The sequence below is a fragment of the Cnephaeus nilssonii genome, assembly GCF_951640355.1.
Source record: "Cnephaeus nilssonii genome assembly, chromosome: 21".
Taxonomy (NCBI): Eukaryota; Metazoa; Chordata; class Mammalia; order Chiroptera; family Vespertilionidae; genus Cnephaeus; species Cnephaeus nilssonii.
The window spans coordinates 10469199-10494239 of record NC_137092.1 but is presented as its reverse complement, the minus strand read 5'-3'; the positions used below and the strand labels follow the sequence as shown (position 1 = coordinate 10494239).

The window sequence follows — 25041 nt, the reverse complement described above, 5'->3', positions numbered from 1 at the left end:
TGTGGTGTTGATTCAGGGACAAGACGACCCAACTCCTACTGCATTTAGCGCATGGAAACCCACAGGTGTGCGATTCTAGGCCTGCCTGGGTTTTGCTCTTAGCTTTGCGTCCCCCTCCCTCTCGGTTTCGTTGTCTGCACCTGGGCGAGCACGGCCTCCAACCCTCTCAGCTGCAGGGGTGTCAACACCCCTCTATCCTGTAACCTCCCTCTTGGGGAAAGGGGGTGCTGTTTCCATGTACATCCTAGCTCAGTTGTTTGTTTTTTTAAAAATGTATATATAGTTTTATTGATTTCAGAGAGGAAGGGAGAGGGAGAGATAGAAACATCAATGATGACAGAGAATCATTGATTGGCTGCCTCCTGCATGGGGTCTACTGGGGATCAAGCCCACAACCTGCCGGAATCGAACCCAGAACCCTTCAGTCCACAGGCCGATGCTCCATCTACTGAGCCAAACTGGCTAGGGCAGTGGTAGGCAAACTGCGTCTCGCGAGCCACATGTGGCTCTTTGGCCCCTTGGGTGTGGCTCTTCCACAAAATACCACGGCCTGGGCGAGTGAGTCTATTTTGAAGAAGTGGCGTTAGAAGAAGTTTAAGTTTAAAAAATTTGGCTCTCAAATGAAATTTCAATCGTTGTACTGTTGATATCTGGCTGTGTTGACTAATGAGTTTGCCGACCAGGGGGCTAGGGCATAGCTGTTTTTGACTAATCAGTTGAGCCAGTCCATTGGCCTCCGTCGTAACACTGTTTCCCAACCACCGATGGTTAGTCTCTGTCGGAAGGTGGATGTTTGCTCTTTTGTGTCTCATCCATGTGCTGCCCTGTAAAATACACGTGGAGCTTGAGCCCCGACATCAGACAGCCCACGGCCCGGTCCTGGCTGCCACCCGATGACACGCTGGTTTCCCCTGGACACGCGACGGTCCCACCTCCGCGGAGCTGGGAGATTAGATGCTGGTGCCGAGCACAGGGCCTGGCGCCTGTGAGAGTCCCCAAACACGTGAGCGTGAGCGAGCCTGCAGCAGGTCCCTGGCCCGGGCCCCCATCACAAAGGAGGGCTGTATGAGAGGGCCGCTGGCCTGTCCAAGGAATTCCTTCCCGTAGGAGGGGAAGCGGATCTATTACCAGCAACTCAACACCTCTCTGGCCTGAGAGGGGCTGGCGTAACAATGAACTTCTATCTGCGTGGGGAGTTAGGTGCAGAGAGCGCCTTCGAGGCTACGGCCGTGGGGAGAACGGGCCTGGGGTCCGGTCGTGATGCACAGGTTGACCTCTCACGAGACACACAGCTCAGGAGACCCTGGGGTGCTCAGAGCCCCTGGGGGTCCCCTTGTCTGTGGGAGCACTGCTACCCACTGCCCAGGTTTCTGAGGCCTGCAAGCCTCACACACACACACACACACATACACACACACACACACCACCACCACCACCACTCCAGAGCCCTCCCTCCAGGTGAGCATCTGAAAGAAGGCGGGTGACACTCCCAGGACCACTTTTGAGGAACATCCCCGCCGTGAAAGGCAGCCCGAGTGGTGATGTGCTTTGATGGGAGGCCTGGCATGGTCAGACCTGCGCCGTGGTCGTGGCTGCCAGGGGTCAGCGACTGCTGGGAGCTCGGTGAGGAATTACCTCCCTGGGCCTGAAACGGAGCTTCCCAACATGGCCCAGGTCCCCCGGCTTTCCGACAGGACAGCACTCAGACACCTGCTCCGGAGAGGGGTGCCCTGCGGCTCCTCAGCCCGGCCAGCGCGTCTCCGCCTCCACCCCCACCCCCACCCCCACCCCCGGGAGAGGGACACAGCCCGGGACAGGAGGAAGCCTGGGACCGGGCGGCAAGAAGCCAGCACCACGGGCCCAGCTCTGCTGTGGTCACCTGGGACAGCGGTCACTTGACCTCACCAGCATCCCCTCAGCCTGTGAGCAGGGGTGGCAGGTGGACCAGGTGCTGACCACAGTGCCAGCCAACGCCTCACTGTATCTCAGACGGGGCTCCACCCTTGACCTGCCTCTCCTTGACCTCGCTTGTTCGGAAAACCCTCTGAGGTCCTGTGAATGCTCTTGGCATCTTCCCGCAGATGATGACCCCAAATGACAACCAAAGTGCGTGGGTACCCCAGCCAAGTCCCCACTCACACGGAGGAGCAGCGATTGCCCCCTAATTGCAAATACACGGGAATCCTGGAGAGCCTGGTGCTCACGGCTGCACCGCTCCGCTGCTGAGGCGTTAACCCGGGGGGTGACATGGGAGAAGCTGCTCTAGAAACCCCGAAGGGAAAGTCTGTTGCAGGTATTGGGGGGTGGGGGTTCAGAAGAAGGCCCGGGAGTGTGAGGGCTGCAGCCGCAAGCCCGGGCCTCCTTCAGGAGGTCAAGAGCCGGTGACCCGCCGTGTCACTGTCCAGGAGGTGACTCCCATTCCGGGGAACTGAGCACCACCGCTTCCCACGCATGTTGACTGCGCGTCAATATTGGCCTGGACAATGCCTGGGCCGGAATGTTTCCTGGCACTGCGGGGAGCTTTACAACACACCCCGGTCAACAGCCAGCACTCAGCCTCCCGGGGGCCGGGGCCCCAGGCCAAGTCCTCCAGGGACCAAGACGCCCAGCTCAACATTTGAAGCGGCAAAGCGCTGCCGGTTGTGTGGGGGGGCGGGGAGGGGCCATGAAACACGCAGGTGTTCCCAATGGGGGGTGGGAGGGGAGAGCTGCTGCGACCCAGGAAGTGCCCCGACAGAAACAGCGGGCAGGAGAAGGCGGGGTGGAAGCCAGAGAAGGAGGGACTCGCCACGGGGTGCCTGGGGGCTTCTCCGCATGGCGGGGTGCACGAAGGACCTGTGGGCGCTGGAGGCCTGCTCAGTGGAGTAGGTAAAGGGCTGGGAAGGTGGACTGGAGCGAGCTGTGCCCGACGCCTCGTATTTTTAGGTCTGACACCTGCCCTCGCACAGAAAGGTCTTCCGGAGGTTTTACTGTATGGGCGGGCACAGGAACATCGGTTTTATTTTTTATTTTTTAAAATGTATTTTTATTGATTTCAGAGAGGAAGGGAATGGGAGAGAGAGACAGAGAAACATCAATGACGACAGAATCATTGATCGGCTGCCTCCTGCACACCCCACGCTGGGGGATCGAGCCCACAACCTAGGCCCGTGCCCTGACCGGGAGTCAAACCCGGGACCCTTCAGTCTGCAGGCCGACACTCTATCTGCTGAGCCAAGCTGGCTAGGGTCACATCTGTTTTAGAAAGAGCCCAAAAATGAGTCAAGAAAAATAAGAGGCAAAGTGACAAGCCTCATGAAGGAGCCCACGCAAGTGCTGCAGGCAACACCACAGGGCAGAGTGAGGAACACTGCGGAGGGCACAGGCAGTCCAGGGGAGGAGGGAAAGGAACTGGGAGCTGGCTCACAGGCGAACATAACAGGATCGTAAAACTGCTCTTTGATTTGGGCCCAATTCTGTGATCATGGAGGGAGGAGAGAGTGTCACCCCAACCTTCCTGAGCTGTTCTGGATCCAAAGTCCAGCCACTGCGAGGAGAGGACGACGACGGAGGAAGTCAACTCTAGGGGTGAAGACAGCGGGGATGGTGCGGGCTGGCTTCCGAGGAGAAGGGTCATCGAAGGGACACCCCAAAGAAGTGACCTGGAGGCGGACTCCACGCCTGCTGCCCTCGAGGATGCTCGTCTCAGACGGAAAGGTTTGAGGAGAACAGGCAGGCTGAAGACGGCGGTGAAGCCTTTTTACACAAAGACGGACATTTTTCTTTTTTGTTATTATTCCTCTCCTGAGGATATTTTCCCCTTGATTTTTAGGGAGAGTGGAAGAGAGAGGGAAAGACAGAGAGAGAAACATCAATGTGAGAGAAACACATCTATTGGTTGCTGCCTGCACGTGCCCCAACCAGGGCCCAGGCCAGGGAGGAGCCTGCAACCAAGGTACCTTGCCCTTGACCGGAATCGAACCTGGGACCTTTTGGTCCGCAGGCCAATACTCTATCCACTGAGCCAAACCAGCTAGGGCAAGACATACATTTTTTTTATGGCAGTTACAAGAAATACTGTGCGAGTTCAAGAAAGAACAGCATGGAAGAGAGGCCATGGCCCGGGCAGAGCTGGGTGCAGAGGGTCAGGAGGCAAGCTGGTCACCTTGCACGATCTACAGTCTCTGTACCCTCCAGACACCTATCAACTATCACTCGTTCACTCTTACACTTCCTTTACAATGTGAAGAAACCACAGTAGCCATGGTATACAGCAAAGTTATTTTGGCTCTTATTGAGAGGGGTTTGGGGCCAAGGTCAAGCTCAGACCCACCCAGCTTTTAGCACGAAATCCAACAAGGTGCCTGTGAAGGGAGATTTCAAGACCACACCAGCGGCATGGGCATCCGCTGAGGGCTGTGGTCAATAACCAGGCTCGGTTTCATCAGTCGGGCGCCTTGGAGAAGAGTCCAGATGGGAAGGGAGCGGTGCGCCCCGAGGTAATGCGCGTCCCCCCCCCACCCCCCCAGAAAGCACCATCCTTCGGAGCAGCACCCTGGGTTGCTTTCGACAACCACCCACCCCCACGCAGCGTCTTCCCGGAAACCTAAAATAAGTTCCCCGCCGAAGAGACACATAAAGAACTGAGCAGTCAGGTCGCATAACGGACAAGGTGTTTGTTTAAATATACGTTTATTTCTCAAACTCAAAGCGCTATTTCATCAAGTTCTAATACATTTTGCATTGACAAGTGACTTTACCTGCTTCACGTAGGAAGGTCAGCGACCATTACACCAAAGAGGAAACCTCACCCATCCTAGGCACCACTAGCAAATTAACATTTCCAAGGTTATGCAAATCTAGAGGAACGAAAACTTTCAATTTAGTCTAATGGGTGTCTTACTTTTACCTACATGAATTTGGAAGTTAAAGGATATAAACTCTCAATTTTCCTAAAGCAGTTTTTTTTTTTTAAATCCATAAAAAAAAAAAAAAAATCCAGATGGCTTGGAGTTTTAAAACACCCACAGATCCATATTATTTAACGACTTCCTCTTTGGTGGATGGTCTCCTCACCTCCTATGCAAACATGAAAATTTGCACCAACTCTCACCAGCCCAGGCAAAAATCCAAGCATTTCTTTTGCTGACACTTAACCTATTTTTTGGTAAGTGATAGGTCAACAAGATTTAGAACTTGAACTCACACAAAAAAGCATTTTCGTTCCTGATCCTCACCTTGGCAGTCTCCACAAATAATCCTGAAAAGTTGCCAGATCTTTTTAAATATACGGCTGCCCCCCCCCCCCGCCTCCCTGACCCCCCAAAACACACACACACACACTTCCCCTGGTCCTCTGAATGGCACCGGCTGGATCTGAGTATGTTCCAAAGTCAGCTGTGACATTCTGGTCTCTGCCAGGTTAAGGGTACAAATGTAACCTTGGCAACTCAAAGTTCCGTCACCGCACTGACCCCCCCCCCGAAGGGTTCGCCCTAGTGTGGAGCCCCAATCTGACACCCCAGACGTAACGGCACAGGTGAGCTTTGGGGTCTCTCCTCACACCTGGATAACTGCCATTTGTTTTCCGAAAGAGAACAGAGAAGCTCAGAATAGCTGCCCCCTAAAACAAGGCCCCCGTCCCAGAAGGCTCACTAGAGAGGAGGCACTCCCAGAGTCGGCAAGTTGCTTTTGATTGGCACCATTTCCCGCAGTTAAGAAAGCGGTACTAGTTCAAATCCTCCCCACCGGAAGGAAGGGAAGGGGCCAGGGCCCGCGGAGAGGCTGCGGGACACGCAGTGCGGGGCTTTCGCCGTTTGTTTATTAATGCATCGTCACAAAACAAAACCGCACAGACACACAAACCCACGCAGAAAGCCCACAGGTTCACCGGCAGCTCACCGATACCTCAAATCTCCAGGGAAAAAGTCAAACTGGGGGGAAAAAACCTTAAATGCCAAACCACATTCGCTGCCCTGTATCAGGAACCCGGCTTTGCTCCTCCCCGACTCCCCCATCTGCCAGGCCCCCGGGTGTGGCTCCGGCCACAGCCCACAGGCTGTCGGCAGGAACCCTGATTTAAGGTGGTGGTGATAGGGAGTTTAGTTTCCGAGTTGGAGTTATGGAGTGAGGAAGAGCGTCTCCCTGCCAAGGTGAGGTCTGAGGGGAGACGGAAGCGCAGGGCCAGGAACTTAGTGCGTGCCCTTCTGCCAGCACAGGGGAGAGCTCCTGCTTTCATCCCTGCCGCTCAGCCTGGTTCCCTGCAGCAGCCGGGAGGAAGCCTCGGAGAGCTGTCCCCAGGAGCCAAGGGGGCTGCTGAAATGCACAGAGAACTTGCACTTGAACATTAGTGCCCTTGGCCGCTGCCGAGTTTCATGTTACTCAACACGCAGAGAAGACCCGCTGGACCCAGAGCGAGTTCAGAGTGCCTGGTGCTTGTGAGCAGCACGAAAGGCAGGCTGCGGCTGGAATTTCCAGACACCGGAGCCCAAGGTTCCCGGGGCTGATCTGAGGCAGGCAAGCCCAGGGTCCCTGCAGCTTTCCCCCCGGGGGCTCTCCAACAAACTCCTCTCAAACTCCAAAGCAGCCGGGCTGCCTGAGACTCCAGGTGAAGAGACTGTACCGAGCCGGCCGTCCTGCAGGGGTGGCCAAGAACTGGGGGCGGGGAGGCTGGGAATTTCTAGCATCTTCTGTGCCTCCCCTCAAAGGACTAGTACCAGCTAGGAAAAAACAATGAGCAGAAAGAACGCCAAGGCCACACTGAAATGTAATTCCTTGGTGGGGTTCCGGCCCTACCTTCCTCGGGAGCCTTGCACCCCATCCCCAAGCCTCCTGGGTGCGTGCAGGACTGACTTCTGTTTGCAAGGGCTTGAGCTGGCAGCTTCGTCACAGTTAACCTTTGGTTAAGCAGATCTGCCATGTGGGGGGCAAACATGCTGCCATCTGACCACCATGGATGACCGCCTGGTTTTTAAAGTCGGGATTCACTCTTCGTTGTCCCCCTTTTCACACTGAAGCGCCCCGCCCCCGCCCCTCCAATGTTGATGGGCCTTGGCTCACAGCCAGTGAATTTACATGTGACTGGCACCCAGGGAAACAGGAGCTGGTTATGCTAAGAAGTGGCTCCTGTCCACCTAACACAGCACAACCTGGAGACCAGGTAAGCCTTGGGGTTCATCGGTTTTAAGAGGACCAAAACATCACATTCTAGAAGAAAACAAAACAAAAAACCTGACAATATAATCTTCAGAAAAAGGCAAACCACTCCTTTTCTATGAAGCATTTTTGCATCAAGGTAACTTCATTGCTTATTAAAGCAAGGAGAAAGCAATCACTCGGGGTTTGGGGGTTTTCTGGCCACGGGAGAAATTTAACATCAGGGCCACGGGGTTAGATTAAATCACTTTAGACACCAGGCTGGCTGGCATTATTGAATTTCTTTGCCCTTGACACCCTGAAGTGATGCTTGCTAAGAGATCGTACATCATGTTTCAACACACAAAATCCCTTCTTTAATCTACTGGGAAAGCAACAGCCTGGAACTCTCCCATTGACTAAGCTTGCTTTAGACTAGAGGTTAATACTGTTTTCCTTCTAAAGTGCAGAATACAAACAGGTCTGGTCAAATCTACCGGAATAAGGAAGATTATTCTTGATTCACTCAATTCTTCCCCAGGCACACCAGAATCGGTCCTTGTCAGGGGCCTCCGCACGGCTGGTGCACACCAGGCCTGGCTGGACACGCTCAGCCCCCACCTGATGCTCCACCACCTCCCCTCGCACAGCGCGGCGTGGGGACAGCAGTCCATTCTAAAGCAACTGAGAGCCAAAGAACTCCGCCCACAGGGGCAGGTCCTCCCACAGGTCACGCAGGTCTACGGGAATTCCTGAATTCATTTGCTGTCCAACAAAACCTGGAGGAGAAAATCTCTACTTTTGAAAAACAACAACAACAAAAAATCAGCCCAAGTACTCCAGAACAAAACAGCTTGTCATACTTGGAATGTGATCAAAGTGGGTTTCCAATTAAAGCGTGGGAGACCCCCACACGCCAGTCACCACCATGACCCTAGACACACAACCCTTCGTCTCAGGAAGAGAAAAACAAAAGTGATGAGTTGATGAGGAAACGAGAAGTGTCATTCCAGAGAATTCCTTAAAGAAAAAAAAAATGGAACATTCATGTTTCCTATTTACAATCACCCCCCACCACCATAATTCTATTTTAACATTAGGTTCCACATTTTATTTTGTTTTCAAGTTATAGTTCACGACAAGGCCTTTTTTTTTTTTTTTTCCTTTTTCTTTTTTCCTCAGCAATATCTCACACAATTCCTCAGGAGAGCACAGCATCTAAACCATATACCACTTCCAACCAGACCTCGATTCTCCAGCGATTGGCTTTGGTTTATTGATGAAAGCAATCCTCAGCTCTGCTGACAGGGAATAAACATAAACCATGTAGTCCTCTGAACAAAAAGGAGCACCCTCGTGTTTACAATGGCATGCCTAGCTAAAGCTGATACAAGAAAATAGACTATCAGCACAACTTTCATGTCACTGAGAATCCCGAGCGAGCGAGCGAGTGAGCGAGGGCCAGCACAGCCTACTCCAGGCTCCAGGGAGACGAGCAGCTTCGCCCCTCTCGTCGGCTGCCCACGCGTTCCCCAGTCCCAATGACCGCACAGAGCTCGGGCCCCGGCACTGCCATTCGGGACGTGACGTGTTGGCGTCTGTCTTGAAAAGAAGTGGATAGGCCATACTTCCTACAGCATTTTCCAAAGTGGCACTGCAATACCGGGTCCCTTCAGGGTTGGCTCATGATACACTGCAGACCCATTCCAATGGGTCCACAAAGAAAAAAAAAGCAAAATCAGAGCTGAGTTCCCCTTTAAAAGCCAAACACCTACATCTAGAAGGAGGCTCCCCTACCTGAGAGCCCTTGCCCTCTGGGGGTTCCCACTGAGAAAACCCTCAGGTCTCAAGGTTAGTTACAGGGCAGCCAGGTGGGGTAGGGCTGGCTGTAGGTCACGGGAGGTTGGGCCACGTAGTAGTTGTTGAAGTTGCCATCGCTGACATACGGAGCCGGCTGGTAGTAACAGGTGACGTTGGTGGCGCTGGGGATGATGTTCTGTTCGGCCAGCACGCGCAAGGCCAGGAGGGAGATGAGGTTCAGGGTCTGCCTGCGCTCGTGCCCCATGAGGCACACGGTGCTCTCGTTCACGACCCTGCGCAGGATCATGAGGTAGTCGTACTTGCTCCTCTCCTCCTCGGCGAAGTGGTTCTGAAGGTAGGTCTCCAGCTTCCGCTGCTGCTCCAGGATGTCCGGGAAGTCGATGAAGAACCTGGAGCACATGTAGCGCTCCAGCGTCTTGATCTCCTCCTGGTCGGTGGGCCTGAAGTCCCGCACGAGGAGGTTGCTGTACTTGAGCAGGCCCCCGCCCCGGATCTCTTCGGGGTTCTTGGTGGCGATCAGCCTGTTCTGCAGGTGGTCCAAGGCTTCCTCGAAGTCCCCGTACATGCTCTCCCCGATCACCGTGGGGTGCAGGTGCTCAGAGATGGGCTGGCTGGAGCAGTCGTAGAAGACGAGCAGGGAGTCCAGGATGATCTGGAAGGAGTCCACGCTGAACTCAAACTGGCGCCGGATGGAGTCGACGAACTTGAGCTCCACGTTCCTCCCGTTCTTGTTGGAGAGGGAGATGAGGCTCCAGCGGTCGGTGTCCGTGCACACCTTCACCAGCTTCTGCACGTAGGCCTCCTTCAGGGTGACCGGGCTGATCTTGAGCTTGTTCACGCCCTCCGGCAGGAAGTTCAGGAGGGAGCACAGGACCACGTCCCGGACCAGGTGGAATTCTACCTCGGTGGGAAGAGGCACGTGAAAGATGAGGTCCAGGTCTTTGCAGCCCAAGCCGTTGTCTTTGACCAAGACGTGGCCAGCGGCAGAGCCGTTCAGACGGACGTCCTGCACTTGGATGCCTGCCTCCTCCAGGCGGCCGCGCACGGTCTGGACGATGTCCTTCAGGGTGATCTCCAAGGTGGGGAAGTTGCCTCGCCCGTGCACGGGCACGACCTCGTTCAGGACCTCGTGCAGCCGGCTCACCTGGTCCCAGCTGAGCACGCTGCAGGACGCGCAGTCCCCGCGACTGCTGCTCTCCTCTGCCATCGTGGGGGACGTTCTTGCCAGGGAAACTGAAAGTGGGGGGTGAGAAACAGAGTTAGGGTTCACGTCTACGTGGCAAAGCAGCTCCAGGGACTCAGGGGTGATGTTTCTCTGAACACTTCCTGTGAAACAGGGATACATGGCACCTACTGCTGGGTGTTGCTGTGAGGACTGAAGTACATAAAGAACAGTGTCTCCAGGAAGTACGGACAAAGCACACACGTGGGCCCTCTCCCACACCGGGTGGCTTCACAGCTTTGCTCAATGCTTGTTCTGCTTGCTTGTTCCGTCTGAGTGGGGGCAGGGTGGGCGGACTGGATTGGTTTGTGTGATGAGAAGGAGACAAACTCATTACACCAAGCAGCCTGAGCACATCATTAGTTGCTAGAGGGCCTACAGGTTTTGCTAAGTGTCCTTGCTTTCTGTGGACGTTACCTCTCCTGCTCCCCAACTGCATCTTAACTGGTTGCTACCAACGCCGCACACAGCACACAGGAGCCCCAAGGAAAGCCCTCCTTCACCCCGTGAACAGATGACTTCTCAAGTCGGGGCTGTAACCGCCCACGAGGAGGGAGTGGGGTCAGTCCCATCAGGGGCAGTGCCCTGCGGTCCTGTTAGCAACAACCCCGTGTCCTTGTGCTTGTGGGAGGGGTCGGCCCTGGGAGGTGACAAAAGTCCTAGGCGACAAAGGGCTAGGCCAGCCGTGCGGGGACAGCTCTGCCCGCCAGGAGGCCCGCACAGCCAGTAGGAAACTTCCTCAGGGGAGCGTCATCTTCCAGCGGTGGTTTGAAAACCAGCACCTTGGCCCAGCACCTTGGCGCTATCTGAGGAGGAGGCAGCTTGCATTGTCAGTCTTGCCCTGGGGCCAGGGATCCTTGCCTTACCCATCAATGGGGTGGTTGTCAGGGTTGGGGCGCCACTGGACAGAGTGAACCGAGCTTTCCAGGAGCTGGTCATTAAGAAGGTGGGTGTGACAGACAGAAAATGTACTCGGAGGGTAGGAGAAAGAAGTGTCCTTTGATTGGGGTGAAGAGGAAGACCACTTATGGGGATGGGACACAAGACGACTGAAAGGCAACACGAGCTTGAGGCTGGAATTGAGGGGCAGAGGCAGCACGCAGCCATGACCTGGCCACGTCCATCTGGCCTTTATGCACCTCTCCTCAAGCCAATCAGAAACAATACATGCACCCCATGTTCACAGCAGTGTTAGTTACAACAGCTGAGATCTGGAAACAGCCCAAGTTGCCCATCAGTAGGTGAGTGGATTTTAAAAATGTGGTACATTCACACACTGGAATACTACGTGGCTGTAAAAAGGAGGAAACTCTTACCTTTTGAGATAGCAATGATGGACCTGAAGAGGATTATGCTAAGCAAAATAAGCCAGTCAGAGAAAGACAAACACCATGTGATCACATTTATATGTGGAAACTAATGAACAAAATAAACAAATGAAACAGAGCCAGAGGCATGGATACATGGGACAGACTTCAAATGTCACAGGGGAATGACTAGATGGAAGAAAGTGAAGAGATTAGCCAAAGAACATGTATGCAAAGCCCATGACAGAGACAACAATGTGGTGAGGGCCAGGAGGGGAGGGCGAGGTCTGGGTGGAGGTGGGAAAAGGGGGAAAAATGGGGACATCTGTAATAGTATTAACTAAAAAAAAAAACAAAAAAAAACAACACCTTAAGTATAAAATATGGAACCCTAAGAGTACTAGGAAAAAAACATGGTATCCTTTCTACATCATATAAAACCCCAAAGTCACAAAAATCGATACATTTGCCTATATAAAAATTAAAGTTCTACATGGTGAAAACATCATGAAGAAGTCAGAAGACAAAGAAAAATATTTGTAACATTAGGCAAATATTCATTTCCTTAATAAATAACAAGCTTCTACAGATCAGAAATTCTCCAACCCTAATAGAAGAAGGGTCAAAGGGCATGGACAGTGGCTCAGATGCACAACATTCAACCTTCCCTTAAAGGGATGGGCGGATGAAGACTTCAGTGTATCCGTCTGCCCTATCAGATCGGCAAAGATCCAGCAGCAAGTCACCTTGGGTACATGCCCGGGGTTCTCTCTAGCACTCTCAGTTTGCAGAGGCCATATCCTTGGACACCGCAGTTCTATTTCCAGGAAGTCTACTTGGGGTTTTACCCCATGGACATGCCTGCAATTATGTACAAAACTTGGAGAATTATTTATAAAGCTACAAGTACCAACGCATGCAGTTGTCCGAAAGAAGCGTGACAGCTCTCACTGAATGAACATGAAATGCTCATCAAGATTTATTAACAGAAAAGCAAGTGCAAAACTGTGTACATGAGTACACGTCTATGCTTATGCAGTCTGAAACGTCTGGAAGGACACGCAGTTCGGCCCACACCAAATACCACCACAAGCTGGCAGTCAGAGGACGAAGAAAAATGTATTTTATCCCTTTTGGATTTAGAACCTATACATGTGTTAGTTGGAAAAAAGCTAAAATCTTACTATCCGTGTTCTAAAATCTTCCCCCATCAGCCTCTGCTCATCTGCTACCTCACTGAGTTCCTTCAGTGCCTTTCCTGTCCCCTTCCCACCCCCCCACCCCCCAACCATGTGCCAAAGTCAAACACACGTAGAAGCTTCCCCTCCGAGCCTTCAGTGCTGATCTCCAGGGCGTGGGCGGGGGAGGGGGGACCATTTCTCCTCCAGGCTGGCTTTCAGTCACGTTTCTACTTATGTTCTGTGTAAAAGAAGATGCCTACTGTTTACCAAAACAAAACAAAAAAACCACACTACAAAATAACGGATAAGCCATCTCATCTAGTTTCATTCTACGTTTGTTACCCAAATATGTATAAGAACTGCTGTTTCTCATTTCAGACACATGATAGCCACCCTCACATGACACTGTTATGTTGACTATTAGCTACAGCGGCAAGGACCTTAATAAATGCAATAACATTTTCAAGACTGTCCGATGCCTGGGGTTGGCTTCTCCAATGTCTTCTGCCACATTCGTGAATAATGGGGTCAACTTTTAGTCGTCTGTGCATGAGCACAGTGTGGGACACGACAGACACCGAGTCCGTGGTGCAGTTTCTCCTCCTCCCCATTTACCATGACTCAGAGAGGCACCCAGCTACGGAAGGCGCAGACGTAGGCTGGGTTCTGATCGCTGCTTAGTTCATTGGAGAACCCGGGATGAGGTACTGATCCCACTAGCAAGGAATCCTTTATTTCCCTCACCAATCCCAGCAATTTCAACTATCAGAAGTACATTTTCCAGTCACTTAGACAAACATTGGCATTACTAATAAATCCAAGTCATGGACCCTTAATGCTTAGAGAACACACCGGAGCTTAGTGAAACAGTTTTCATTTTAATTAACCACACGAATCAACATTGGTATAATCCCCATATGAAAGAATCACATGAAACACACATTCCCAGCTCATGAAAGGCCCTGATTAAAGGCAAATTCTAGTTCAAAAATTCACAAAACAGTGAAAAGAAATTAATTTGAAGCCTGGCAACGTCCGACGGAAGTGTTTAGATTTTCCTTTCGCTGCCCGGGAAGCATTCCCTGTATTCTGCACGGAGGCACTGGACTGGGAAGGGCAGGAACCGTGATTTCTCATGGATTTGAAAATTCAGGCACCTTTCCAGGGTGAGGATGACCAAGCTATTCAATCTTTTCGTGTCTGACTCACAATGAACAGCTCTCCTGGGTACCCTTGAACCCCCTTCTTCCATCACCTGGCTGTGACAGAGGGTAGGCTGCACACAGGAAAAGAACACAGGTTTGCAGAGGTAGCGACAGAAACGGGAGGGAACAGCCCAAGGAAGCCGGAAGGGGGACCCAAGCCCCCTGAGGACAGGCCATGTCTAACTTATGTTTGCTTCCCCCTGCCTGGGGCAGAGCCACTCCGTGCAGGATGACCTGAAACCCGTGTCTGAGCCCATTAAAGGGAGAAAAAAGCAATTTCTAGTCCTGCTCCATAGTTAATCTGCTAGTAGATCGCAGCAAGCGTGAGGGTACTCAAGGCGGGCAGGCAGGGGAACAGCTGGAGGTGAGAGCGCCTAGAACATGTACAGCACTCCCGGGTCTCAAGGTCAAAGACGTAGGTCAAACTGACACTGACTCCTACTTGTGACTGGCACGGGAGACAGACACTGTCCAGCATCCTCAGTGTGTGTGGAGACGCGCCTCCCTGAGGGAAGGCCGGTGCGTATGCAAGTCCGGGTCTGTGACAGTTGGCGGGAGAGCCCCAGGGACGCCTGTGCAGCTGCCATGGGAATACTGCAGCTCTCTTCAGCCCCTCGCCCAGCCCAGAGGCCACTGAGCCGCACCCCCACCTGCCCCTGCTGCAGGATTAAAATACAGAAGAAACCCAAACGTATTTCAGCGTTCCTTTGGTGGCGAACTTCCCTGTGCTGCTGGTTGCTTCCTCAAAAGCCTGGGCCTTCCTGGGAACACTGTCCAGGCCAGGTGAGAGCCCGGCCGTGGGCAGGGGACCGAGCCTGGGGGCGGACCCCTGGAGGTGTGTGCGCAGAGCCGACACCTGCTGGCCCTGGCCCCCGGCTGAGGGGACCTGTGCAGCGAGCTGGCACCTTCCAAACTCTCCTCTGTCCACACAGAGGACACGTGCACACGGAAGCCTGGAGAACGTAAGCAGAAGTGGCAGGGGCGGGCAGGACGCCTCATTAAACCTCCCCACCTCCCCCCGCAGCTGGCTGAGCAGGGAGAAGCCTGGGCCTGTTTGTTTCCTGGAAAAGGAAGGTGTGGAGGGGCCCGTGTAAGAGCACTTGGTCTGAGCCACTCAGTCAGTCCGCACTTCACGCTCACGCGCTCTCCGAGGAAGCTCCACTGCCCCTTTCCCACGACTCAGGGCTAAGGGCCGGGGATGACTGGGTGGCCTGTCCCCAGCTCCCCAGCTCTGGAGCCTGTGTTCTGAGTCTTGGGACTGGTGACAACCTCCACCAGTTCTCGCTGCTGCTAACGTGATCTTTTCTAAATCAGAGACTGTACTGGCCCTGTCCACAGGAGAAAGCAGCCTCCTGTTACCCACGAAACTGTGGCACCTGCCGGCCCCTGGCCCGGGCCCCACCACACACGCTGAGACAGCCACAGCGCGAGTCCGGCACCCTGCAGGGCCAGCGCAGAGCGGACTCCGCTGCGCAGAGGCGCGGTCACCTTCAGGACCCCCAGGTGGCCCGAGGGCACAGAGGCACCGTGGGGGTGACGCACTGCCCACCGTGCGGTGTGGGAACGCCCCCCTCAGGGGATGCGCGTCAGCTGTTGCATCACTGAGCCGCTCACTAACCTGCCTCTCCTTTCCCCGGGTCACGTTACCACTTGCTCCGACTCCAGCAGGCGTGACAGATGCGGGGCCCTCCGGGGCTCTGTGTGGCACAGCCATGGCCAGGGGACACCCATGTGACCAGATGTCTGGCCAGGTGTCCTCGTCTGAGCCATCAAACTCTATTTGACAACATCCCAGATGCGGGAGACACTGCTGCAGGGCTCTGTGCGGGCCACCCCATCGCCCCTTCAACACCCCTGGTGCGGGAGATACGACGGTACCTGTCCCCTTTAGGGACAGAAAACTGGGCACAAAGAGGATCCGCAAAGCTACTGCCCAGGGACTCCCCAGGGGGAAGCGGCAGAAATGGGGCTTAAGAGGCTCCCTGGAGGTGGTGCGTGGGTATATGTGTTGGGGGCGGGGAGGGCTTTGAAGACAAGCCATCTGCTCAGGTGGGTGTAGGAAAGCAGAGGACAGCAAGAGGGAGGGGGGCGGGAAGCAGGAAAGGGGAAGAAGGCGGGAGAGGGGAGGGAGGTGGGAAGGTTTCCTATCAGACGGAGGGAAAGGTGTGCTGAGCCCCCTGGGGAAGGTCAGGTGGCAGGTGCTGAAAGCAAGACAGCGCATTTAGAACTGAACTAACAACCGTCAGTACAGAACTGCACCCCTCAAACCCATCCTGGATTTGGGGTGTGTGCAGTGAGGCCAGCCACCAGAACTGAGTGTGATTACGCATAGAGACTCTAACCGTGATGCTAATGCTGTGTTAAAGGAACAGTGGAGAGGAAGGCCCAGGGTCCTCTCCTGAGGGAGCGCGAGGGTGCTGGCTGGGGGGAAAGGCAGGGATTTCAGACGAAGCAGGTGCGGAAGGGAGGACCCAGGAGGGGAGGGAGCTGGGCAGTCCGCGGGCGGGACAGGCATCAGGAAGAGAAAGTGACGGCAGGAGGGAGACTGCAGGGATGGGCTGACTCTCTGGGCACCTAAGGCACCTGCTCTGCTCACAGCATAAAGTGGCGACCGCCATGGCTCGGTCCGGGGGCTGGAAGACCCGGAGGGCCCACCTACACGACAGGACACTCCCTGCAGACAAGGAAACAACCCGACTGGAGCTGCAGGGACGAGGCCCATCGGCAAGAGTGAGCAGGACCCACGGGGGAGGGGCGGGGGGTGCGCACAGGAGGGAGGAGGCGGAAGCAGCCTGGCACAGAGCGCCCGCGTGCGCAGTGAACCTGGGACTGGACACCTGCCTCTTTTCCCACCGGCATCCAGGGTGACCCTGAGGGTCCTCCGTCCTGAGGAAAGCAGCAGGCACTGGGATGGCCATGGCTTGATATGTGCAGCGGCAGATAAGCGGGCGGGAGGGGGCAGAGCGGGGGCCAAGGTGGAGGTGGCCTTCTGAAGAGCAAACCTCCCTGACTCCTTGAATTCCTAGACGGGTGAAGGCCAGGAGTTATCTGGGACCCGGGGAAGCCTGAGCGAGCCCTTTGTCTGTCTGCTGGCTGCAGCCCCTCACCAGGGCCTGGGCCCCACCGCAGGGAGGAGAGGGGATTCTGGAGCCTTCGCCACTGCCCCCAAGCACGTTAGAAAGTTCCAGATAACCGAGGCACACCTGTGTCTAACGCACAGGACTAAACGTTTACATTAGTAGACGGCCCAAGGCAATAGGACCAGGTAAAATAATGCCTTGTTTATGAAAAGGACAATGAAATATATTGTTTCCCTTTTCCACGAAGTTATGTTTACAGCTGCCCATGCAAACACCCACAAACACATTCTCCCTCGGTTCCAATAGCTGCCCCGGGCCACCGAGCTGTGCCCAGAGCAAACATTTCTGAGTCAGTGACACAACAAACCCGCAGATGGTGTTTTCTCACTCTGGGCCCCTGGTCACACTCAGGTCTCAATCTATTTTCTCAGGGTTATCAGCATCCTCCTAGCCTCTTAACACGAGTTAGTGCACCGGGGCGGAAAAGCTCAGGCAGATTCCCACAGCGCCCGACGCTGCCTGCGCTGGAGAAAGAGATGGGCCTGGGCCGGCGCCTTGCTTTGCACCAAGTCCTTCCCTCCCAAGTCCCTCCTCCCCGATGATGCCAACACGCAGTCTTCGTGGTTATCGAGGACCAGGCTCTGTCCACAGACCCCGCCCTGAGAAGACTGGAAACAGAAAGCTCATCCCGTCAGTCAAAATAGGGTGCTTCAGCAAGCGTGGTCGGGGAGATAACACCGGGCTTCAAAACAGCACAAACAGAATCAAAACACGGCCCACGTATAACGGACACCGCAGGCCTCCAGGGCGCAAAGGGATCTGCGGAAATGACTGCAAATGCAGATATTAACAAGGTCGGAACATAGACATCTTTCGATGGAAGCTAAGCAGAGAAGCCTTGATTTTTCCAAGGTGTCAGCATTATTAAGTGCTAGCTACGCAACTTGAAATGGAACTAATCCTTGTTGCTACTGGGTGACCCACTCCCTTTCTAAGTCAGAGATGCTACTGGTCGGAACTCACTGGAAGAGATGCCCAGAGCTGGCCATACTGTTTTAGAGACTGACTAGACCGGGCAACCAGGGCCATCTCTAGGAGACCGTTCCTGTGAGGATGCCCGAGGTTACCTGCACCCACAGGGTTGGAGGGCCGACAGCCTCCAGGTTTGACCAAGGGTTGCTTCCACAGGCGACTTTACCATCCAGCTCTCCAGCTCAGAGCTCTGGTCAGCTGTCAGCTGTGCAAAGCAGGTCCTCGGTCCCCTAGCAGCCTGGTCACCACCAGCATCCCTGGGCCTTCTCAGGAAAGGCACGAGCCGTTCCCTGGTGTTCAAATGCACTTCGCATACATTAGACACATATGCACCCCCTCTCACATATGTCTACGCCCGAGCTGGCCTCCACTTCAGTGCGATGCCAACCGCGCACGAAGTTCCATCCAGGTTTTAGTTTGCACAGATCCTTCCCTGGAGTTGGCATTCGCGTAGCAGCTACCTGACCTCCGGGTCTGAGCATGGCAGCAGGCTCAGCGATCCCTCTGACCACATTCTAAATGCTGCTAAGAACAGAGATGTGGGTAAGTGTACAAAATCGGGGGTGAAGGGGTGGGATTAACGTAAAGGGGCAAAACCGTGGGGCGGTACCTATTTCTGCAACAAATGCGCTTCAGGTAGCCAAGCCACCTCACTTTGTCTTTCGTTGTGCCTACGTGTGGAGTCACACAAGACGTGACTATAACTCACTAGGATAATTACCATGACATCAGCATTTACCACACCAGGTGCTATTGTCCTTGGGCATCTCATAGAACCTTTCACTGGAAAGTTATTTCCCACCACAGTTTCAAATTTTAATTGTTGATAAATTGTGGAGTCCTGGTCCCCTCCCCCCTCAGATTTGATCTGCAATTCTTTGATTACCTTATGAGTATTTTCAACTATAGGAAAACAAAATAAGGCATGCTGGACCAGGAATCAAACATCCTGTGTTCTAGGGTCAGGCCTCATTCACAGTTGAATGATTACCAATGCGTTGGCCACCATGACTGAATTTCCTTTCATTCTTTTCAAATACGTGAGTGCCTGCTTCTGTTCCCAGTGCTGTTCTAGAAGCTTATGAGACAAAGACCTCTGACCTTGTAGAGCTTATGTCCTAGCTGACACTCTCCTTCCACAACTGTGCTGTTAACTCTTGCCTCCCACACAAGGAGAATCAGAATTGGAGAGTCAAGCATTTTTGCAGATGGTGGAGGCTGGCACCGCCCAATATTGTACCCACAACCTCATGGGGCTGCTAAGCATTAGAAATGGGGCAAGTCCAAATTCAAATGCTCTGTGAATGTAAACACACACGGGGATTTCAAGGATTCAATACAAGACAAAAAAAGTAAAACAGCTCATCAATATTTTTGTATCGTTTTAAATGGAAATGATATTGGTCATGATGGGTTAAATAAAATTATTTTCACCTGGTTATGTTTTTATGTTTGCTTTTTAATGTGACGACTAGAAGCTTCATTTGGCTCTCACATTTCTACTGGACAGTGCTGGTCTATGGTCCTTATTACGATGAAGGAACTGAGGCCTGAAGAGGTCCAGGCGCTGCCAGGGCCAGAACTCAGGTGTTGACACAGCTACGGCAGCCTCAGAGCGGGGAGGAGGTCAGGATCAAGGGCACCGAGGGCCTGGGCACGGGAGACACGCGGGTGCTCAGCGGGTGTCCCCTCATCTCTGCTCTGGATCAGTGCGCCTCCTACGCAGCTACCTCGCCGCTATCCACGTGAGTGATGGGACTGGCCAGGACCGCCCAGTCAGCTGGCCACGGAGGTCCTCACACCCACCTCTCCACTACTGCCAGCACAGGTCAGGGACAAACAGACAGGGTGTGTTTGGGGTGAGGGGTCGCCAGCCAGGCCAGGTGGAAGTCTGCCCCTTCGCCCACCCTCCTGAGGGCTAGGCCAGGTGACAGCAGCTATGTCAACACAAGGGGGTGGGAGCAGCTCAAGATTCATGGATGATGTTCTCCTCACAGGGGTTTCCAGGGAGGTAATACGGAGACAGGTATGGGACATTCTGTGTGTATCTAATTGAAGAAAAGATTTGAAAAGAGTAGAAAGTAAGGCACAAAGCAGAACTGTAGGTATTTAAGAGGAGAGGCAGGGATTGAGGGGATCCTCAGATGCGGTTAGCTCAGAAGCCTCTGAGTATGTGTCCTGGGAGGCAAGGCAGGGCAGCTGGGAAGACTCAAGAGGCAGGAGGTCGAGAATAAACAGAAGGTCAGGAAGGTTCAGGTCCTGACAAGACGCTCAGCTCAGCCTGCGGGTTATGAAGGTAGCAACCCAGGAGCTTGGGATGGAGAAGGGGGCGGGCAGGGAGAGGAGCTGACTACCGCTCTCATCGAGCTGCCGTCTGCAGGGCCCTGAACTAGGTCAGTGAAGGCAGTGGAAAACAAACAAGTCAAAAGACGAAGATTCAGCAGAACTGACCACCGAGTGCACGTGGGGAGAGAAAGGCTGCGGGTGCTGGTGCTGGGGCCCGGAGCGGGGTGGATGGGAGATGCTGAAGGGAGCAAGTTAACAGCTTGAGGGGTTTCAGCTGTGGGCCAATTAGTGGTCACAGCCTCCCAGCTCCAAACCTATACCCCTGAGGCCTCCAGTTAGAAAAAGGCCAGGAACCACTCAGCATTTTAGTGTAGGAGCTTCGGATCCCCTCAGCTCCAGCACCTTGGCCCACCTGGACCACACCTACTGAGAGCACCTCCCCCTCTGAGAGGAGGGGCCGCCATGTGCCAGCAAGCACTGGGCCCACTGAGCCTGTGTGTGCCGGGCCCTGCCCTGGGCGCCCACAGTGAGCACACATCCTGCCGGAGGACACGCAGCGGCCCAGCTCCTCCTGCATCCGGGGCAGTCCCAGGCCTTCCCACATACCGTTCCCTCGGCCTCCTCGGCACCTGGCACAAACCAGGCCTAGGAAGCACTTAACCACTTACTGGCTCAATCCCCGTCATCCATGAAACAAACACTTAAAGCGGGTCAGTGGCCAGGACCCCAAAAGGCTCGGAGACTGAAAACATCCTACAGGGAGAGCTGCTTAACACCAGCAACTGTTTCTTCGTATTAGTTTTTTCCTGTTATTCCAAGAAGTTCTGAAACAGTTCTAGAGCAGCTCCCGGGGACAGCTGTCCAAAATCTATTCACTCGAATCAATTCACAGGGCGAATTCTGACATAGTCGGTGCCAAGGTGCTTCCTCTAAACCATTTCAACTACAAATATGAACCTCCTCATAAGGCAGGCGTCCTCAAACTACGGCCCGCGGGCCACATGTGGGTGTTCTTGCCGTTTTGTTTTTTTTCTTCAAAATAAGATGTGTGCAGTGTGTGCAGTGTGCATAGGAATTTGTTCATAGTTTTTTTTAAACTATAGTCTGGCCCTCCGACAGTCTGAGGGACAGTGAACTGGCCCCCTGTTTAAAAAATTTTAGGACCCCTGTTATAAGGCATCAGTGGAAGAATAAAAAAGCCTGAGACCAGGAACCCCCGAAGCAGCACAGGTCACCAGCACCGCTGTAGCCAAGTGGCTGTAAACACACGAGCATGCCTTTACCCACAGATGTCTGCTTCATGATAATAGCGCACGCCAGCTTAACATGCTACAGTCAAGGCCCCACGTGGCAGGACCTGTTTCCCTCTACTGCCTTGTTTACTTCAGTGACTACACAATAAAGCAATGAGCCTTATCTAACCCGAGTAATATTTTATCCCAGTAACACCTCAGACTCTGCATTGCTTCCCCTTCACACACACACACACACACACACACACACACACACAACAGATCCAGCCCCGCCTGGTGTGAAACCAAGAAACCCAAGCACAGTTTAATGTAACTCCCCAAACTAGTTTGGGGCTTCCACAAGTTCCTCAGCAGCGCAAGCACGGTTGAGCGCATCCATTCCGAGCTCACGGCTTGTCATTCTCTAGTGAGTGACCCCGTGCACACAACATTTCAAAGGTGAAGACAAGGTACTACTTACTTGAGCAGTTTTTTTTTTTAAAAGTCATTTTCTAATTCTGTACCAAAAGAGTTGTCACTGGCAGAGCAGGGGCATTACAGTCCACCCCAAGTTATCTTTATTGCCGCCAGCTCCATGGACTTTCGGAAGGACGAGGACTTCTCTGTCCTCTGGTGGATGGTGCAAAATGTCCCCAGTCTGCTCCGGCCTTGACCTCTGGGCATGGAGGCTCAGGGGGGCACCGTGGGGAGAGGGGCTCTGGCAGGAGCTTCTGCAACTCGGGGTGGGATTTCCTGGAGCTTCTGGAGCTCAGACTAGAGCCGAGGAAGGAGGGGGAGCCCCTGGGGCTAGACTAGCTCACGTTCATTCTGACAACCGGGCCCAGGGCCAAGTCCTTCCCTTCAGTTACCCCGACTTAATCTCTGGAGACCAGGAAGGTGCTGCGGAAGCGAGTCCGCACGAAGGGTGTCGCTGTGTAACTCCACACGCACACACGAACTAACGTTCCTTACGAAATCAGGGACCGTTGCCTGGGGAAACGATTTAGAAGCCTCGTGGCAGAGAAAAAGTGGTTTTGTTTTTGTTGTCATATTTATGGGACTCTCCACACAGCTCCCTGAGCAGTCCTACACAGCATACTCTGAGCTGCTCTCTCAACACTCCTTGTGGAGATCGAGTGCACTCTACAGAGAGGGGTATGCCTTAAGGCACAAGTTTCAGTTATCTCAAGGAAAAGCTTGGCTCCCGAGAGATTAAGTTTTCCATCTTCACAAACAACAATGGCAAAGGACAGAATTCCTGCTGGTGCGGCTCAGACTGCTCCCCTGAAAGCGAAGAGAAAAGTCAGCATTCTCTGGTCCCCACCCCGCCCGCTTCAGCGAGCAGTCTGTGCGGGGCTCAGCTCCCCCCAATGGTACCGCTGGGGACTCGAGACTCAGCACAGTTCTCCTGGGGAAACGCTCCCACAACCCTGGCCTGGCTGCCTCGCTCGCTTCCTAGCCAAGTCCTTGCCAAGTTGCACATGTTGAAAGGTTCGTGTAGCCAACAATGGCCACTCTCATCCCCCGGGGAGGGCAGCTGGGCCGAGCCCAGAGCCTCCCTTCAGGAGAATTCAATCATCTTCCCTTCACTTCCTGGGGAGGTTCATGTTCCTAACCCACCTCCCAAATATCCTGAATACCAACTGTCACCATCCGAACGACTACACAGCCTTCCCGGAACGCTTCACGGATACCTCCAGCACTGCCTTGTTTGCATGTTATAACTCCACAAAAAACCAAAAGTTAAAAAGCAGCAGGTCCCTAATCAAGGACTCAAGCAACCCCACGGAAGCCTTCCTCCTACTCCGAACCGAAAGGAAAGGGGCGGGGGCTGAGCCGATCCCGGGGTCCAGCCCCAACCGTAGGTTCTAGTGAGGATGGGTGAAGCCCCTCCCCCACCCCCACCCCCACCCCCGTCACTGCGAGGGAGCCCCGCCGAGGCGTCTAGTCTGCAGGCTGCCAACCTGTGCCCAGGTGCGTCACCCTCCTCCCACTCCCCTCCCACCTTCGCGATCCCAACTGCGACACCTCCCCGGGCGGCAGCGCCTAGGGGCCGCCCGCGGCACCGCTAGCCGAGTCCGCTGCCTGTCATGGCTCAGAGTCTACGCAGTAAGCAAGTTTCACTTCTGAAAGGGGCGGAACCAGGTCGCAGACACCGTATTCCCGAGAAGTTTCCGAGAGAAGCGCATTCGCCCCAGTCACTCTCGCTTGGGTCCCTTGGCCGCTCACGGTGTCCACAGGCTGGTGCGAGTCCAAGAAACGTGTGCGGTTTCCGCCAGGGCCCTGGCACCGGGCCTGGGGGGGGGGGGCACCCCTCCCTCCCTGCCACCCCAGCCTGATACCAGCCCCCGGGCCGCGGCGCCTGCCAACTGCGCTTCCCCAAAACGCCGCACTCGAATTCGCGCTGCGTGGGCCGGGAGGGCGGACGCGCCGGTGGGAGCGCAGGTGCGAGCCCGAGAGGCTGCACGCGAGGAAGGGGGGGCCGGGGCGCCGGCGGACTCTGGGCGGGAGCCCCAAGGCTCCCACCGCGTACCCTGCGGCCTCCGCGCGGCGCCCGGCCAGCGCGCAGCCCGCCGGACGCGCGCGGGGCAGGAACTCGCCAAGTTTGCCAAGCCCGGGCCGAAGTCTCTGGAAAGTTGCAGCTCCGTCTCGGAGCGTCTCGCCGGGGCCCACGGGGACGGGGGGCGGAGGGCGGCTGCCAGGGAGGGAGCAGCGGGGGAAGGGGGCACCGGGTCCCGGCACCTGTCCGCACCACCCCCCGCCCCCGCGGCCCCCAGGGGCTCGGCCAGGACCTGAGCTCCGCTCGGCGGGGACGGACCCCCGAGGGCAGAGCGCGCGGGAGCCGCCGCATCCTCGCCCCTTTGGAGGAGGGGTGCCCTGGACTCACCTGAGCGGCGGGAGAGGAGACGGCAGACGCTGGTCCTTGGCGTGGGCAGCCCCCCGACAGGAGCGGCGCGGTCACCAGGGCCCCCAGGCAGCGGCACCAAGTGAGCCTCCGGGCCGCCGCCCCCTTCGTTCTTATACGGCCTGACCACGCCTCCGCCCGCCGCCCCCGCCCCTGCCCCCGCCCCTAAGCCTGCCTCCCCGGGGAGCGCGGGGCAGGGCAGGGCGGAGCCAGCGCCCACCGGATCCTTCCGCCTGGACGCTGACGGCGAGGGCCGGGCCAAAGGCGCCCTCTGATTGGCTTCTCGGCTGAATGGTTGCCTAGAGACGAGTAAATCTTCGGTGGTGGGACGGGGTGAGGGTGCCCCAGAAGGGCACTGCGCAGGCGCAATAAGAGGGGCTGCGCGGACACCCCCCTGAACTTCGGAGTTGCTGGGACTCCCTCGGTCTCTACTTTCCGCCAAGCTCTTCTCGGCCGCTCCTGTCACCCAACTCCTCCCCCACCCCCACCCCCCAGCTTTCCCATCTCCGTCCCGCTCCCTCGCAGGCCCGTTTTCCTCCAGCTTCCCGGGAAGTTGCGCGTTGGTTCTCTCTTTCCAGGAGTGGGGAGTGAAACCCCCACGCCTACCTCCGGGGTGGGTGTGTTTTAAAGTTGGGGGGGGGGGGGGAAATGTATGGT

The 25041-nt window shown here is 55.0% G+C and overlaps 1 protein-coding gene across 1 annotated transcript; it reads right to left on the bottom strand.

Moving 5' to 3' along the window:
• Positions 1-4663: 4663 nt before the first annotated feature.
• On the bottom strand, positions 4664-24461 carry TENT5C (terminal nucleotidyltransferase 5C). The gene is made up of 2 exons (XM_079761747.1): positions 24367-24461; positions 4664-10167 (listed from the first exon to the last, which is right to left on the bottom strand). Exon 2 carries the CDS (start codon positions 10139-10141, stop codon positions 8966-8968), a length of 1176 nt encoding a protein of 391 aa, XP_079617873.1. The 5' UTR covers positions 10142-10167; positions 24367-24461; the 3' UTR covers positions 4664-8965.
• Positions 24462-25041: the final 580 nt, after the last annotated feature.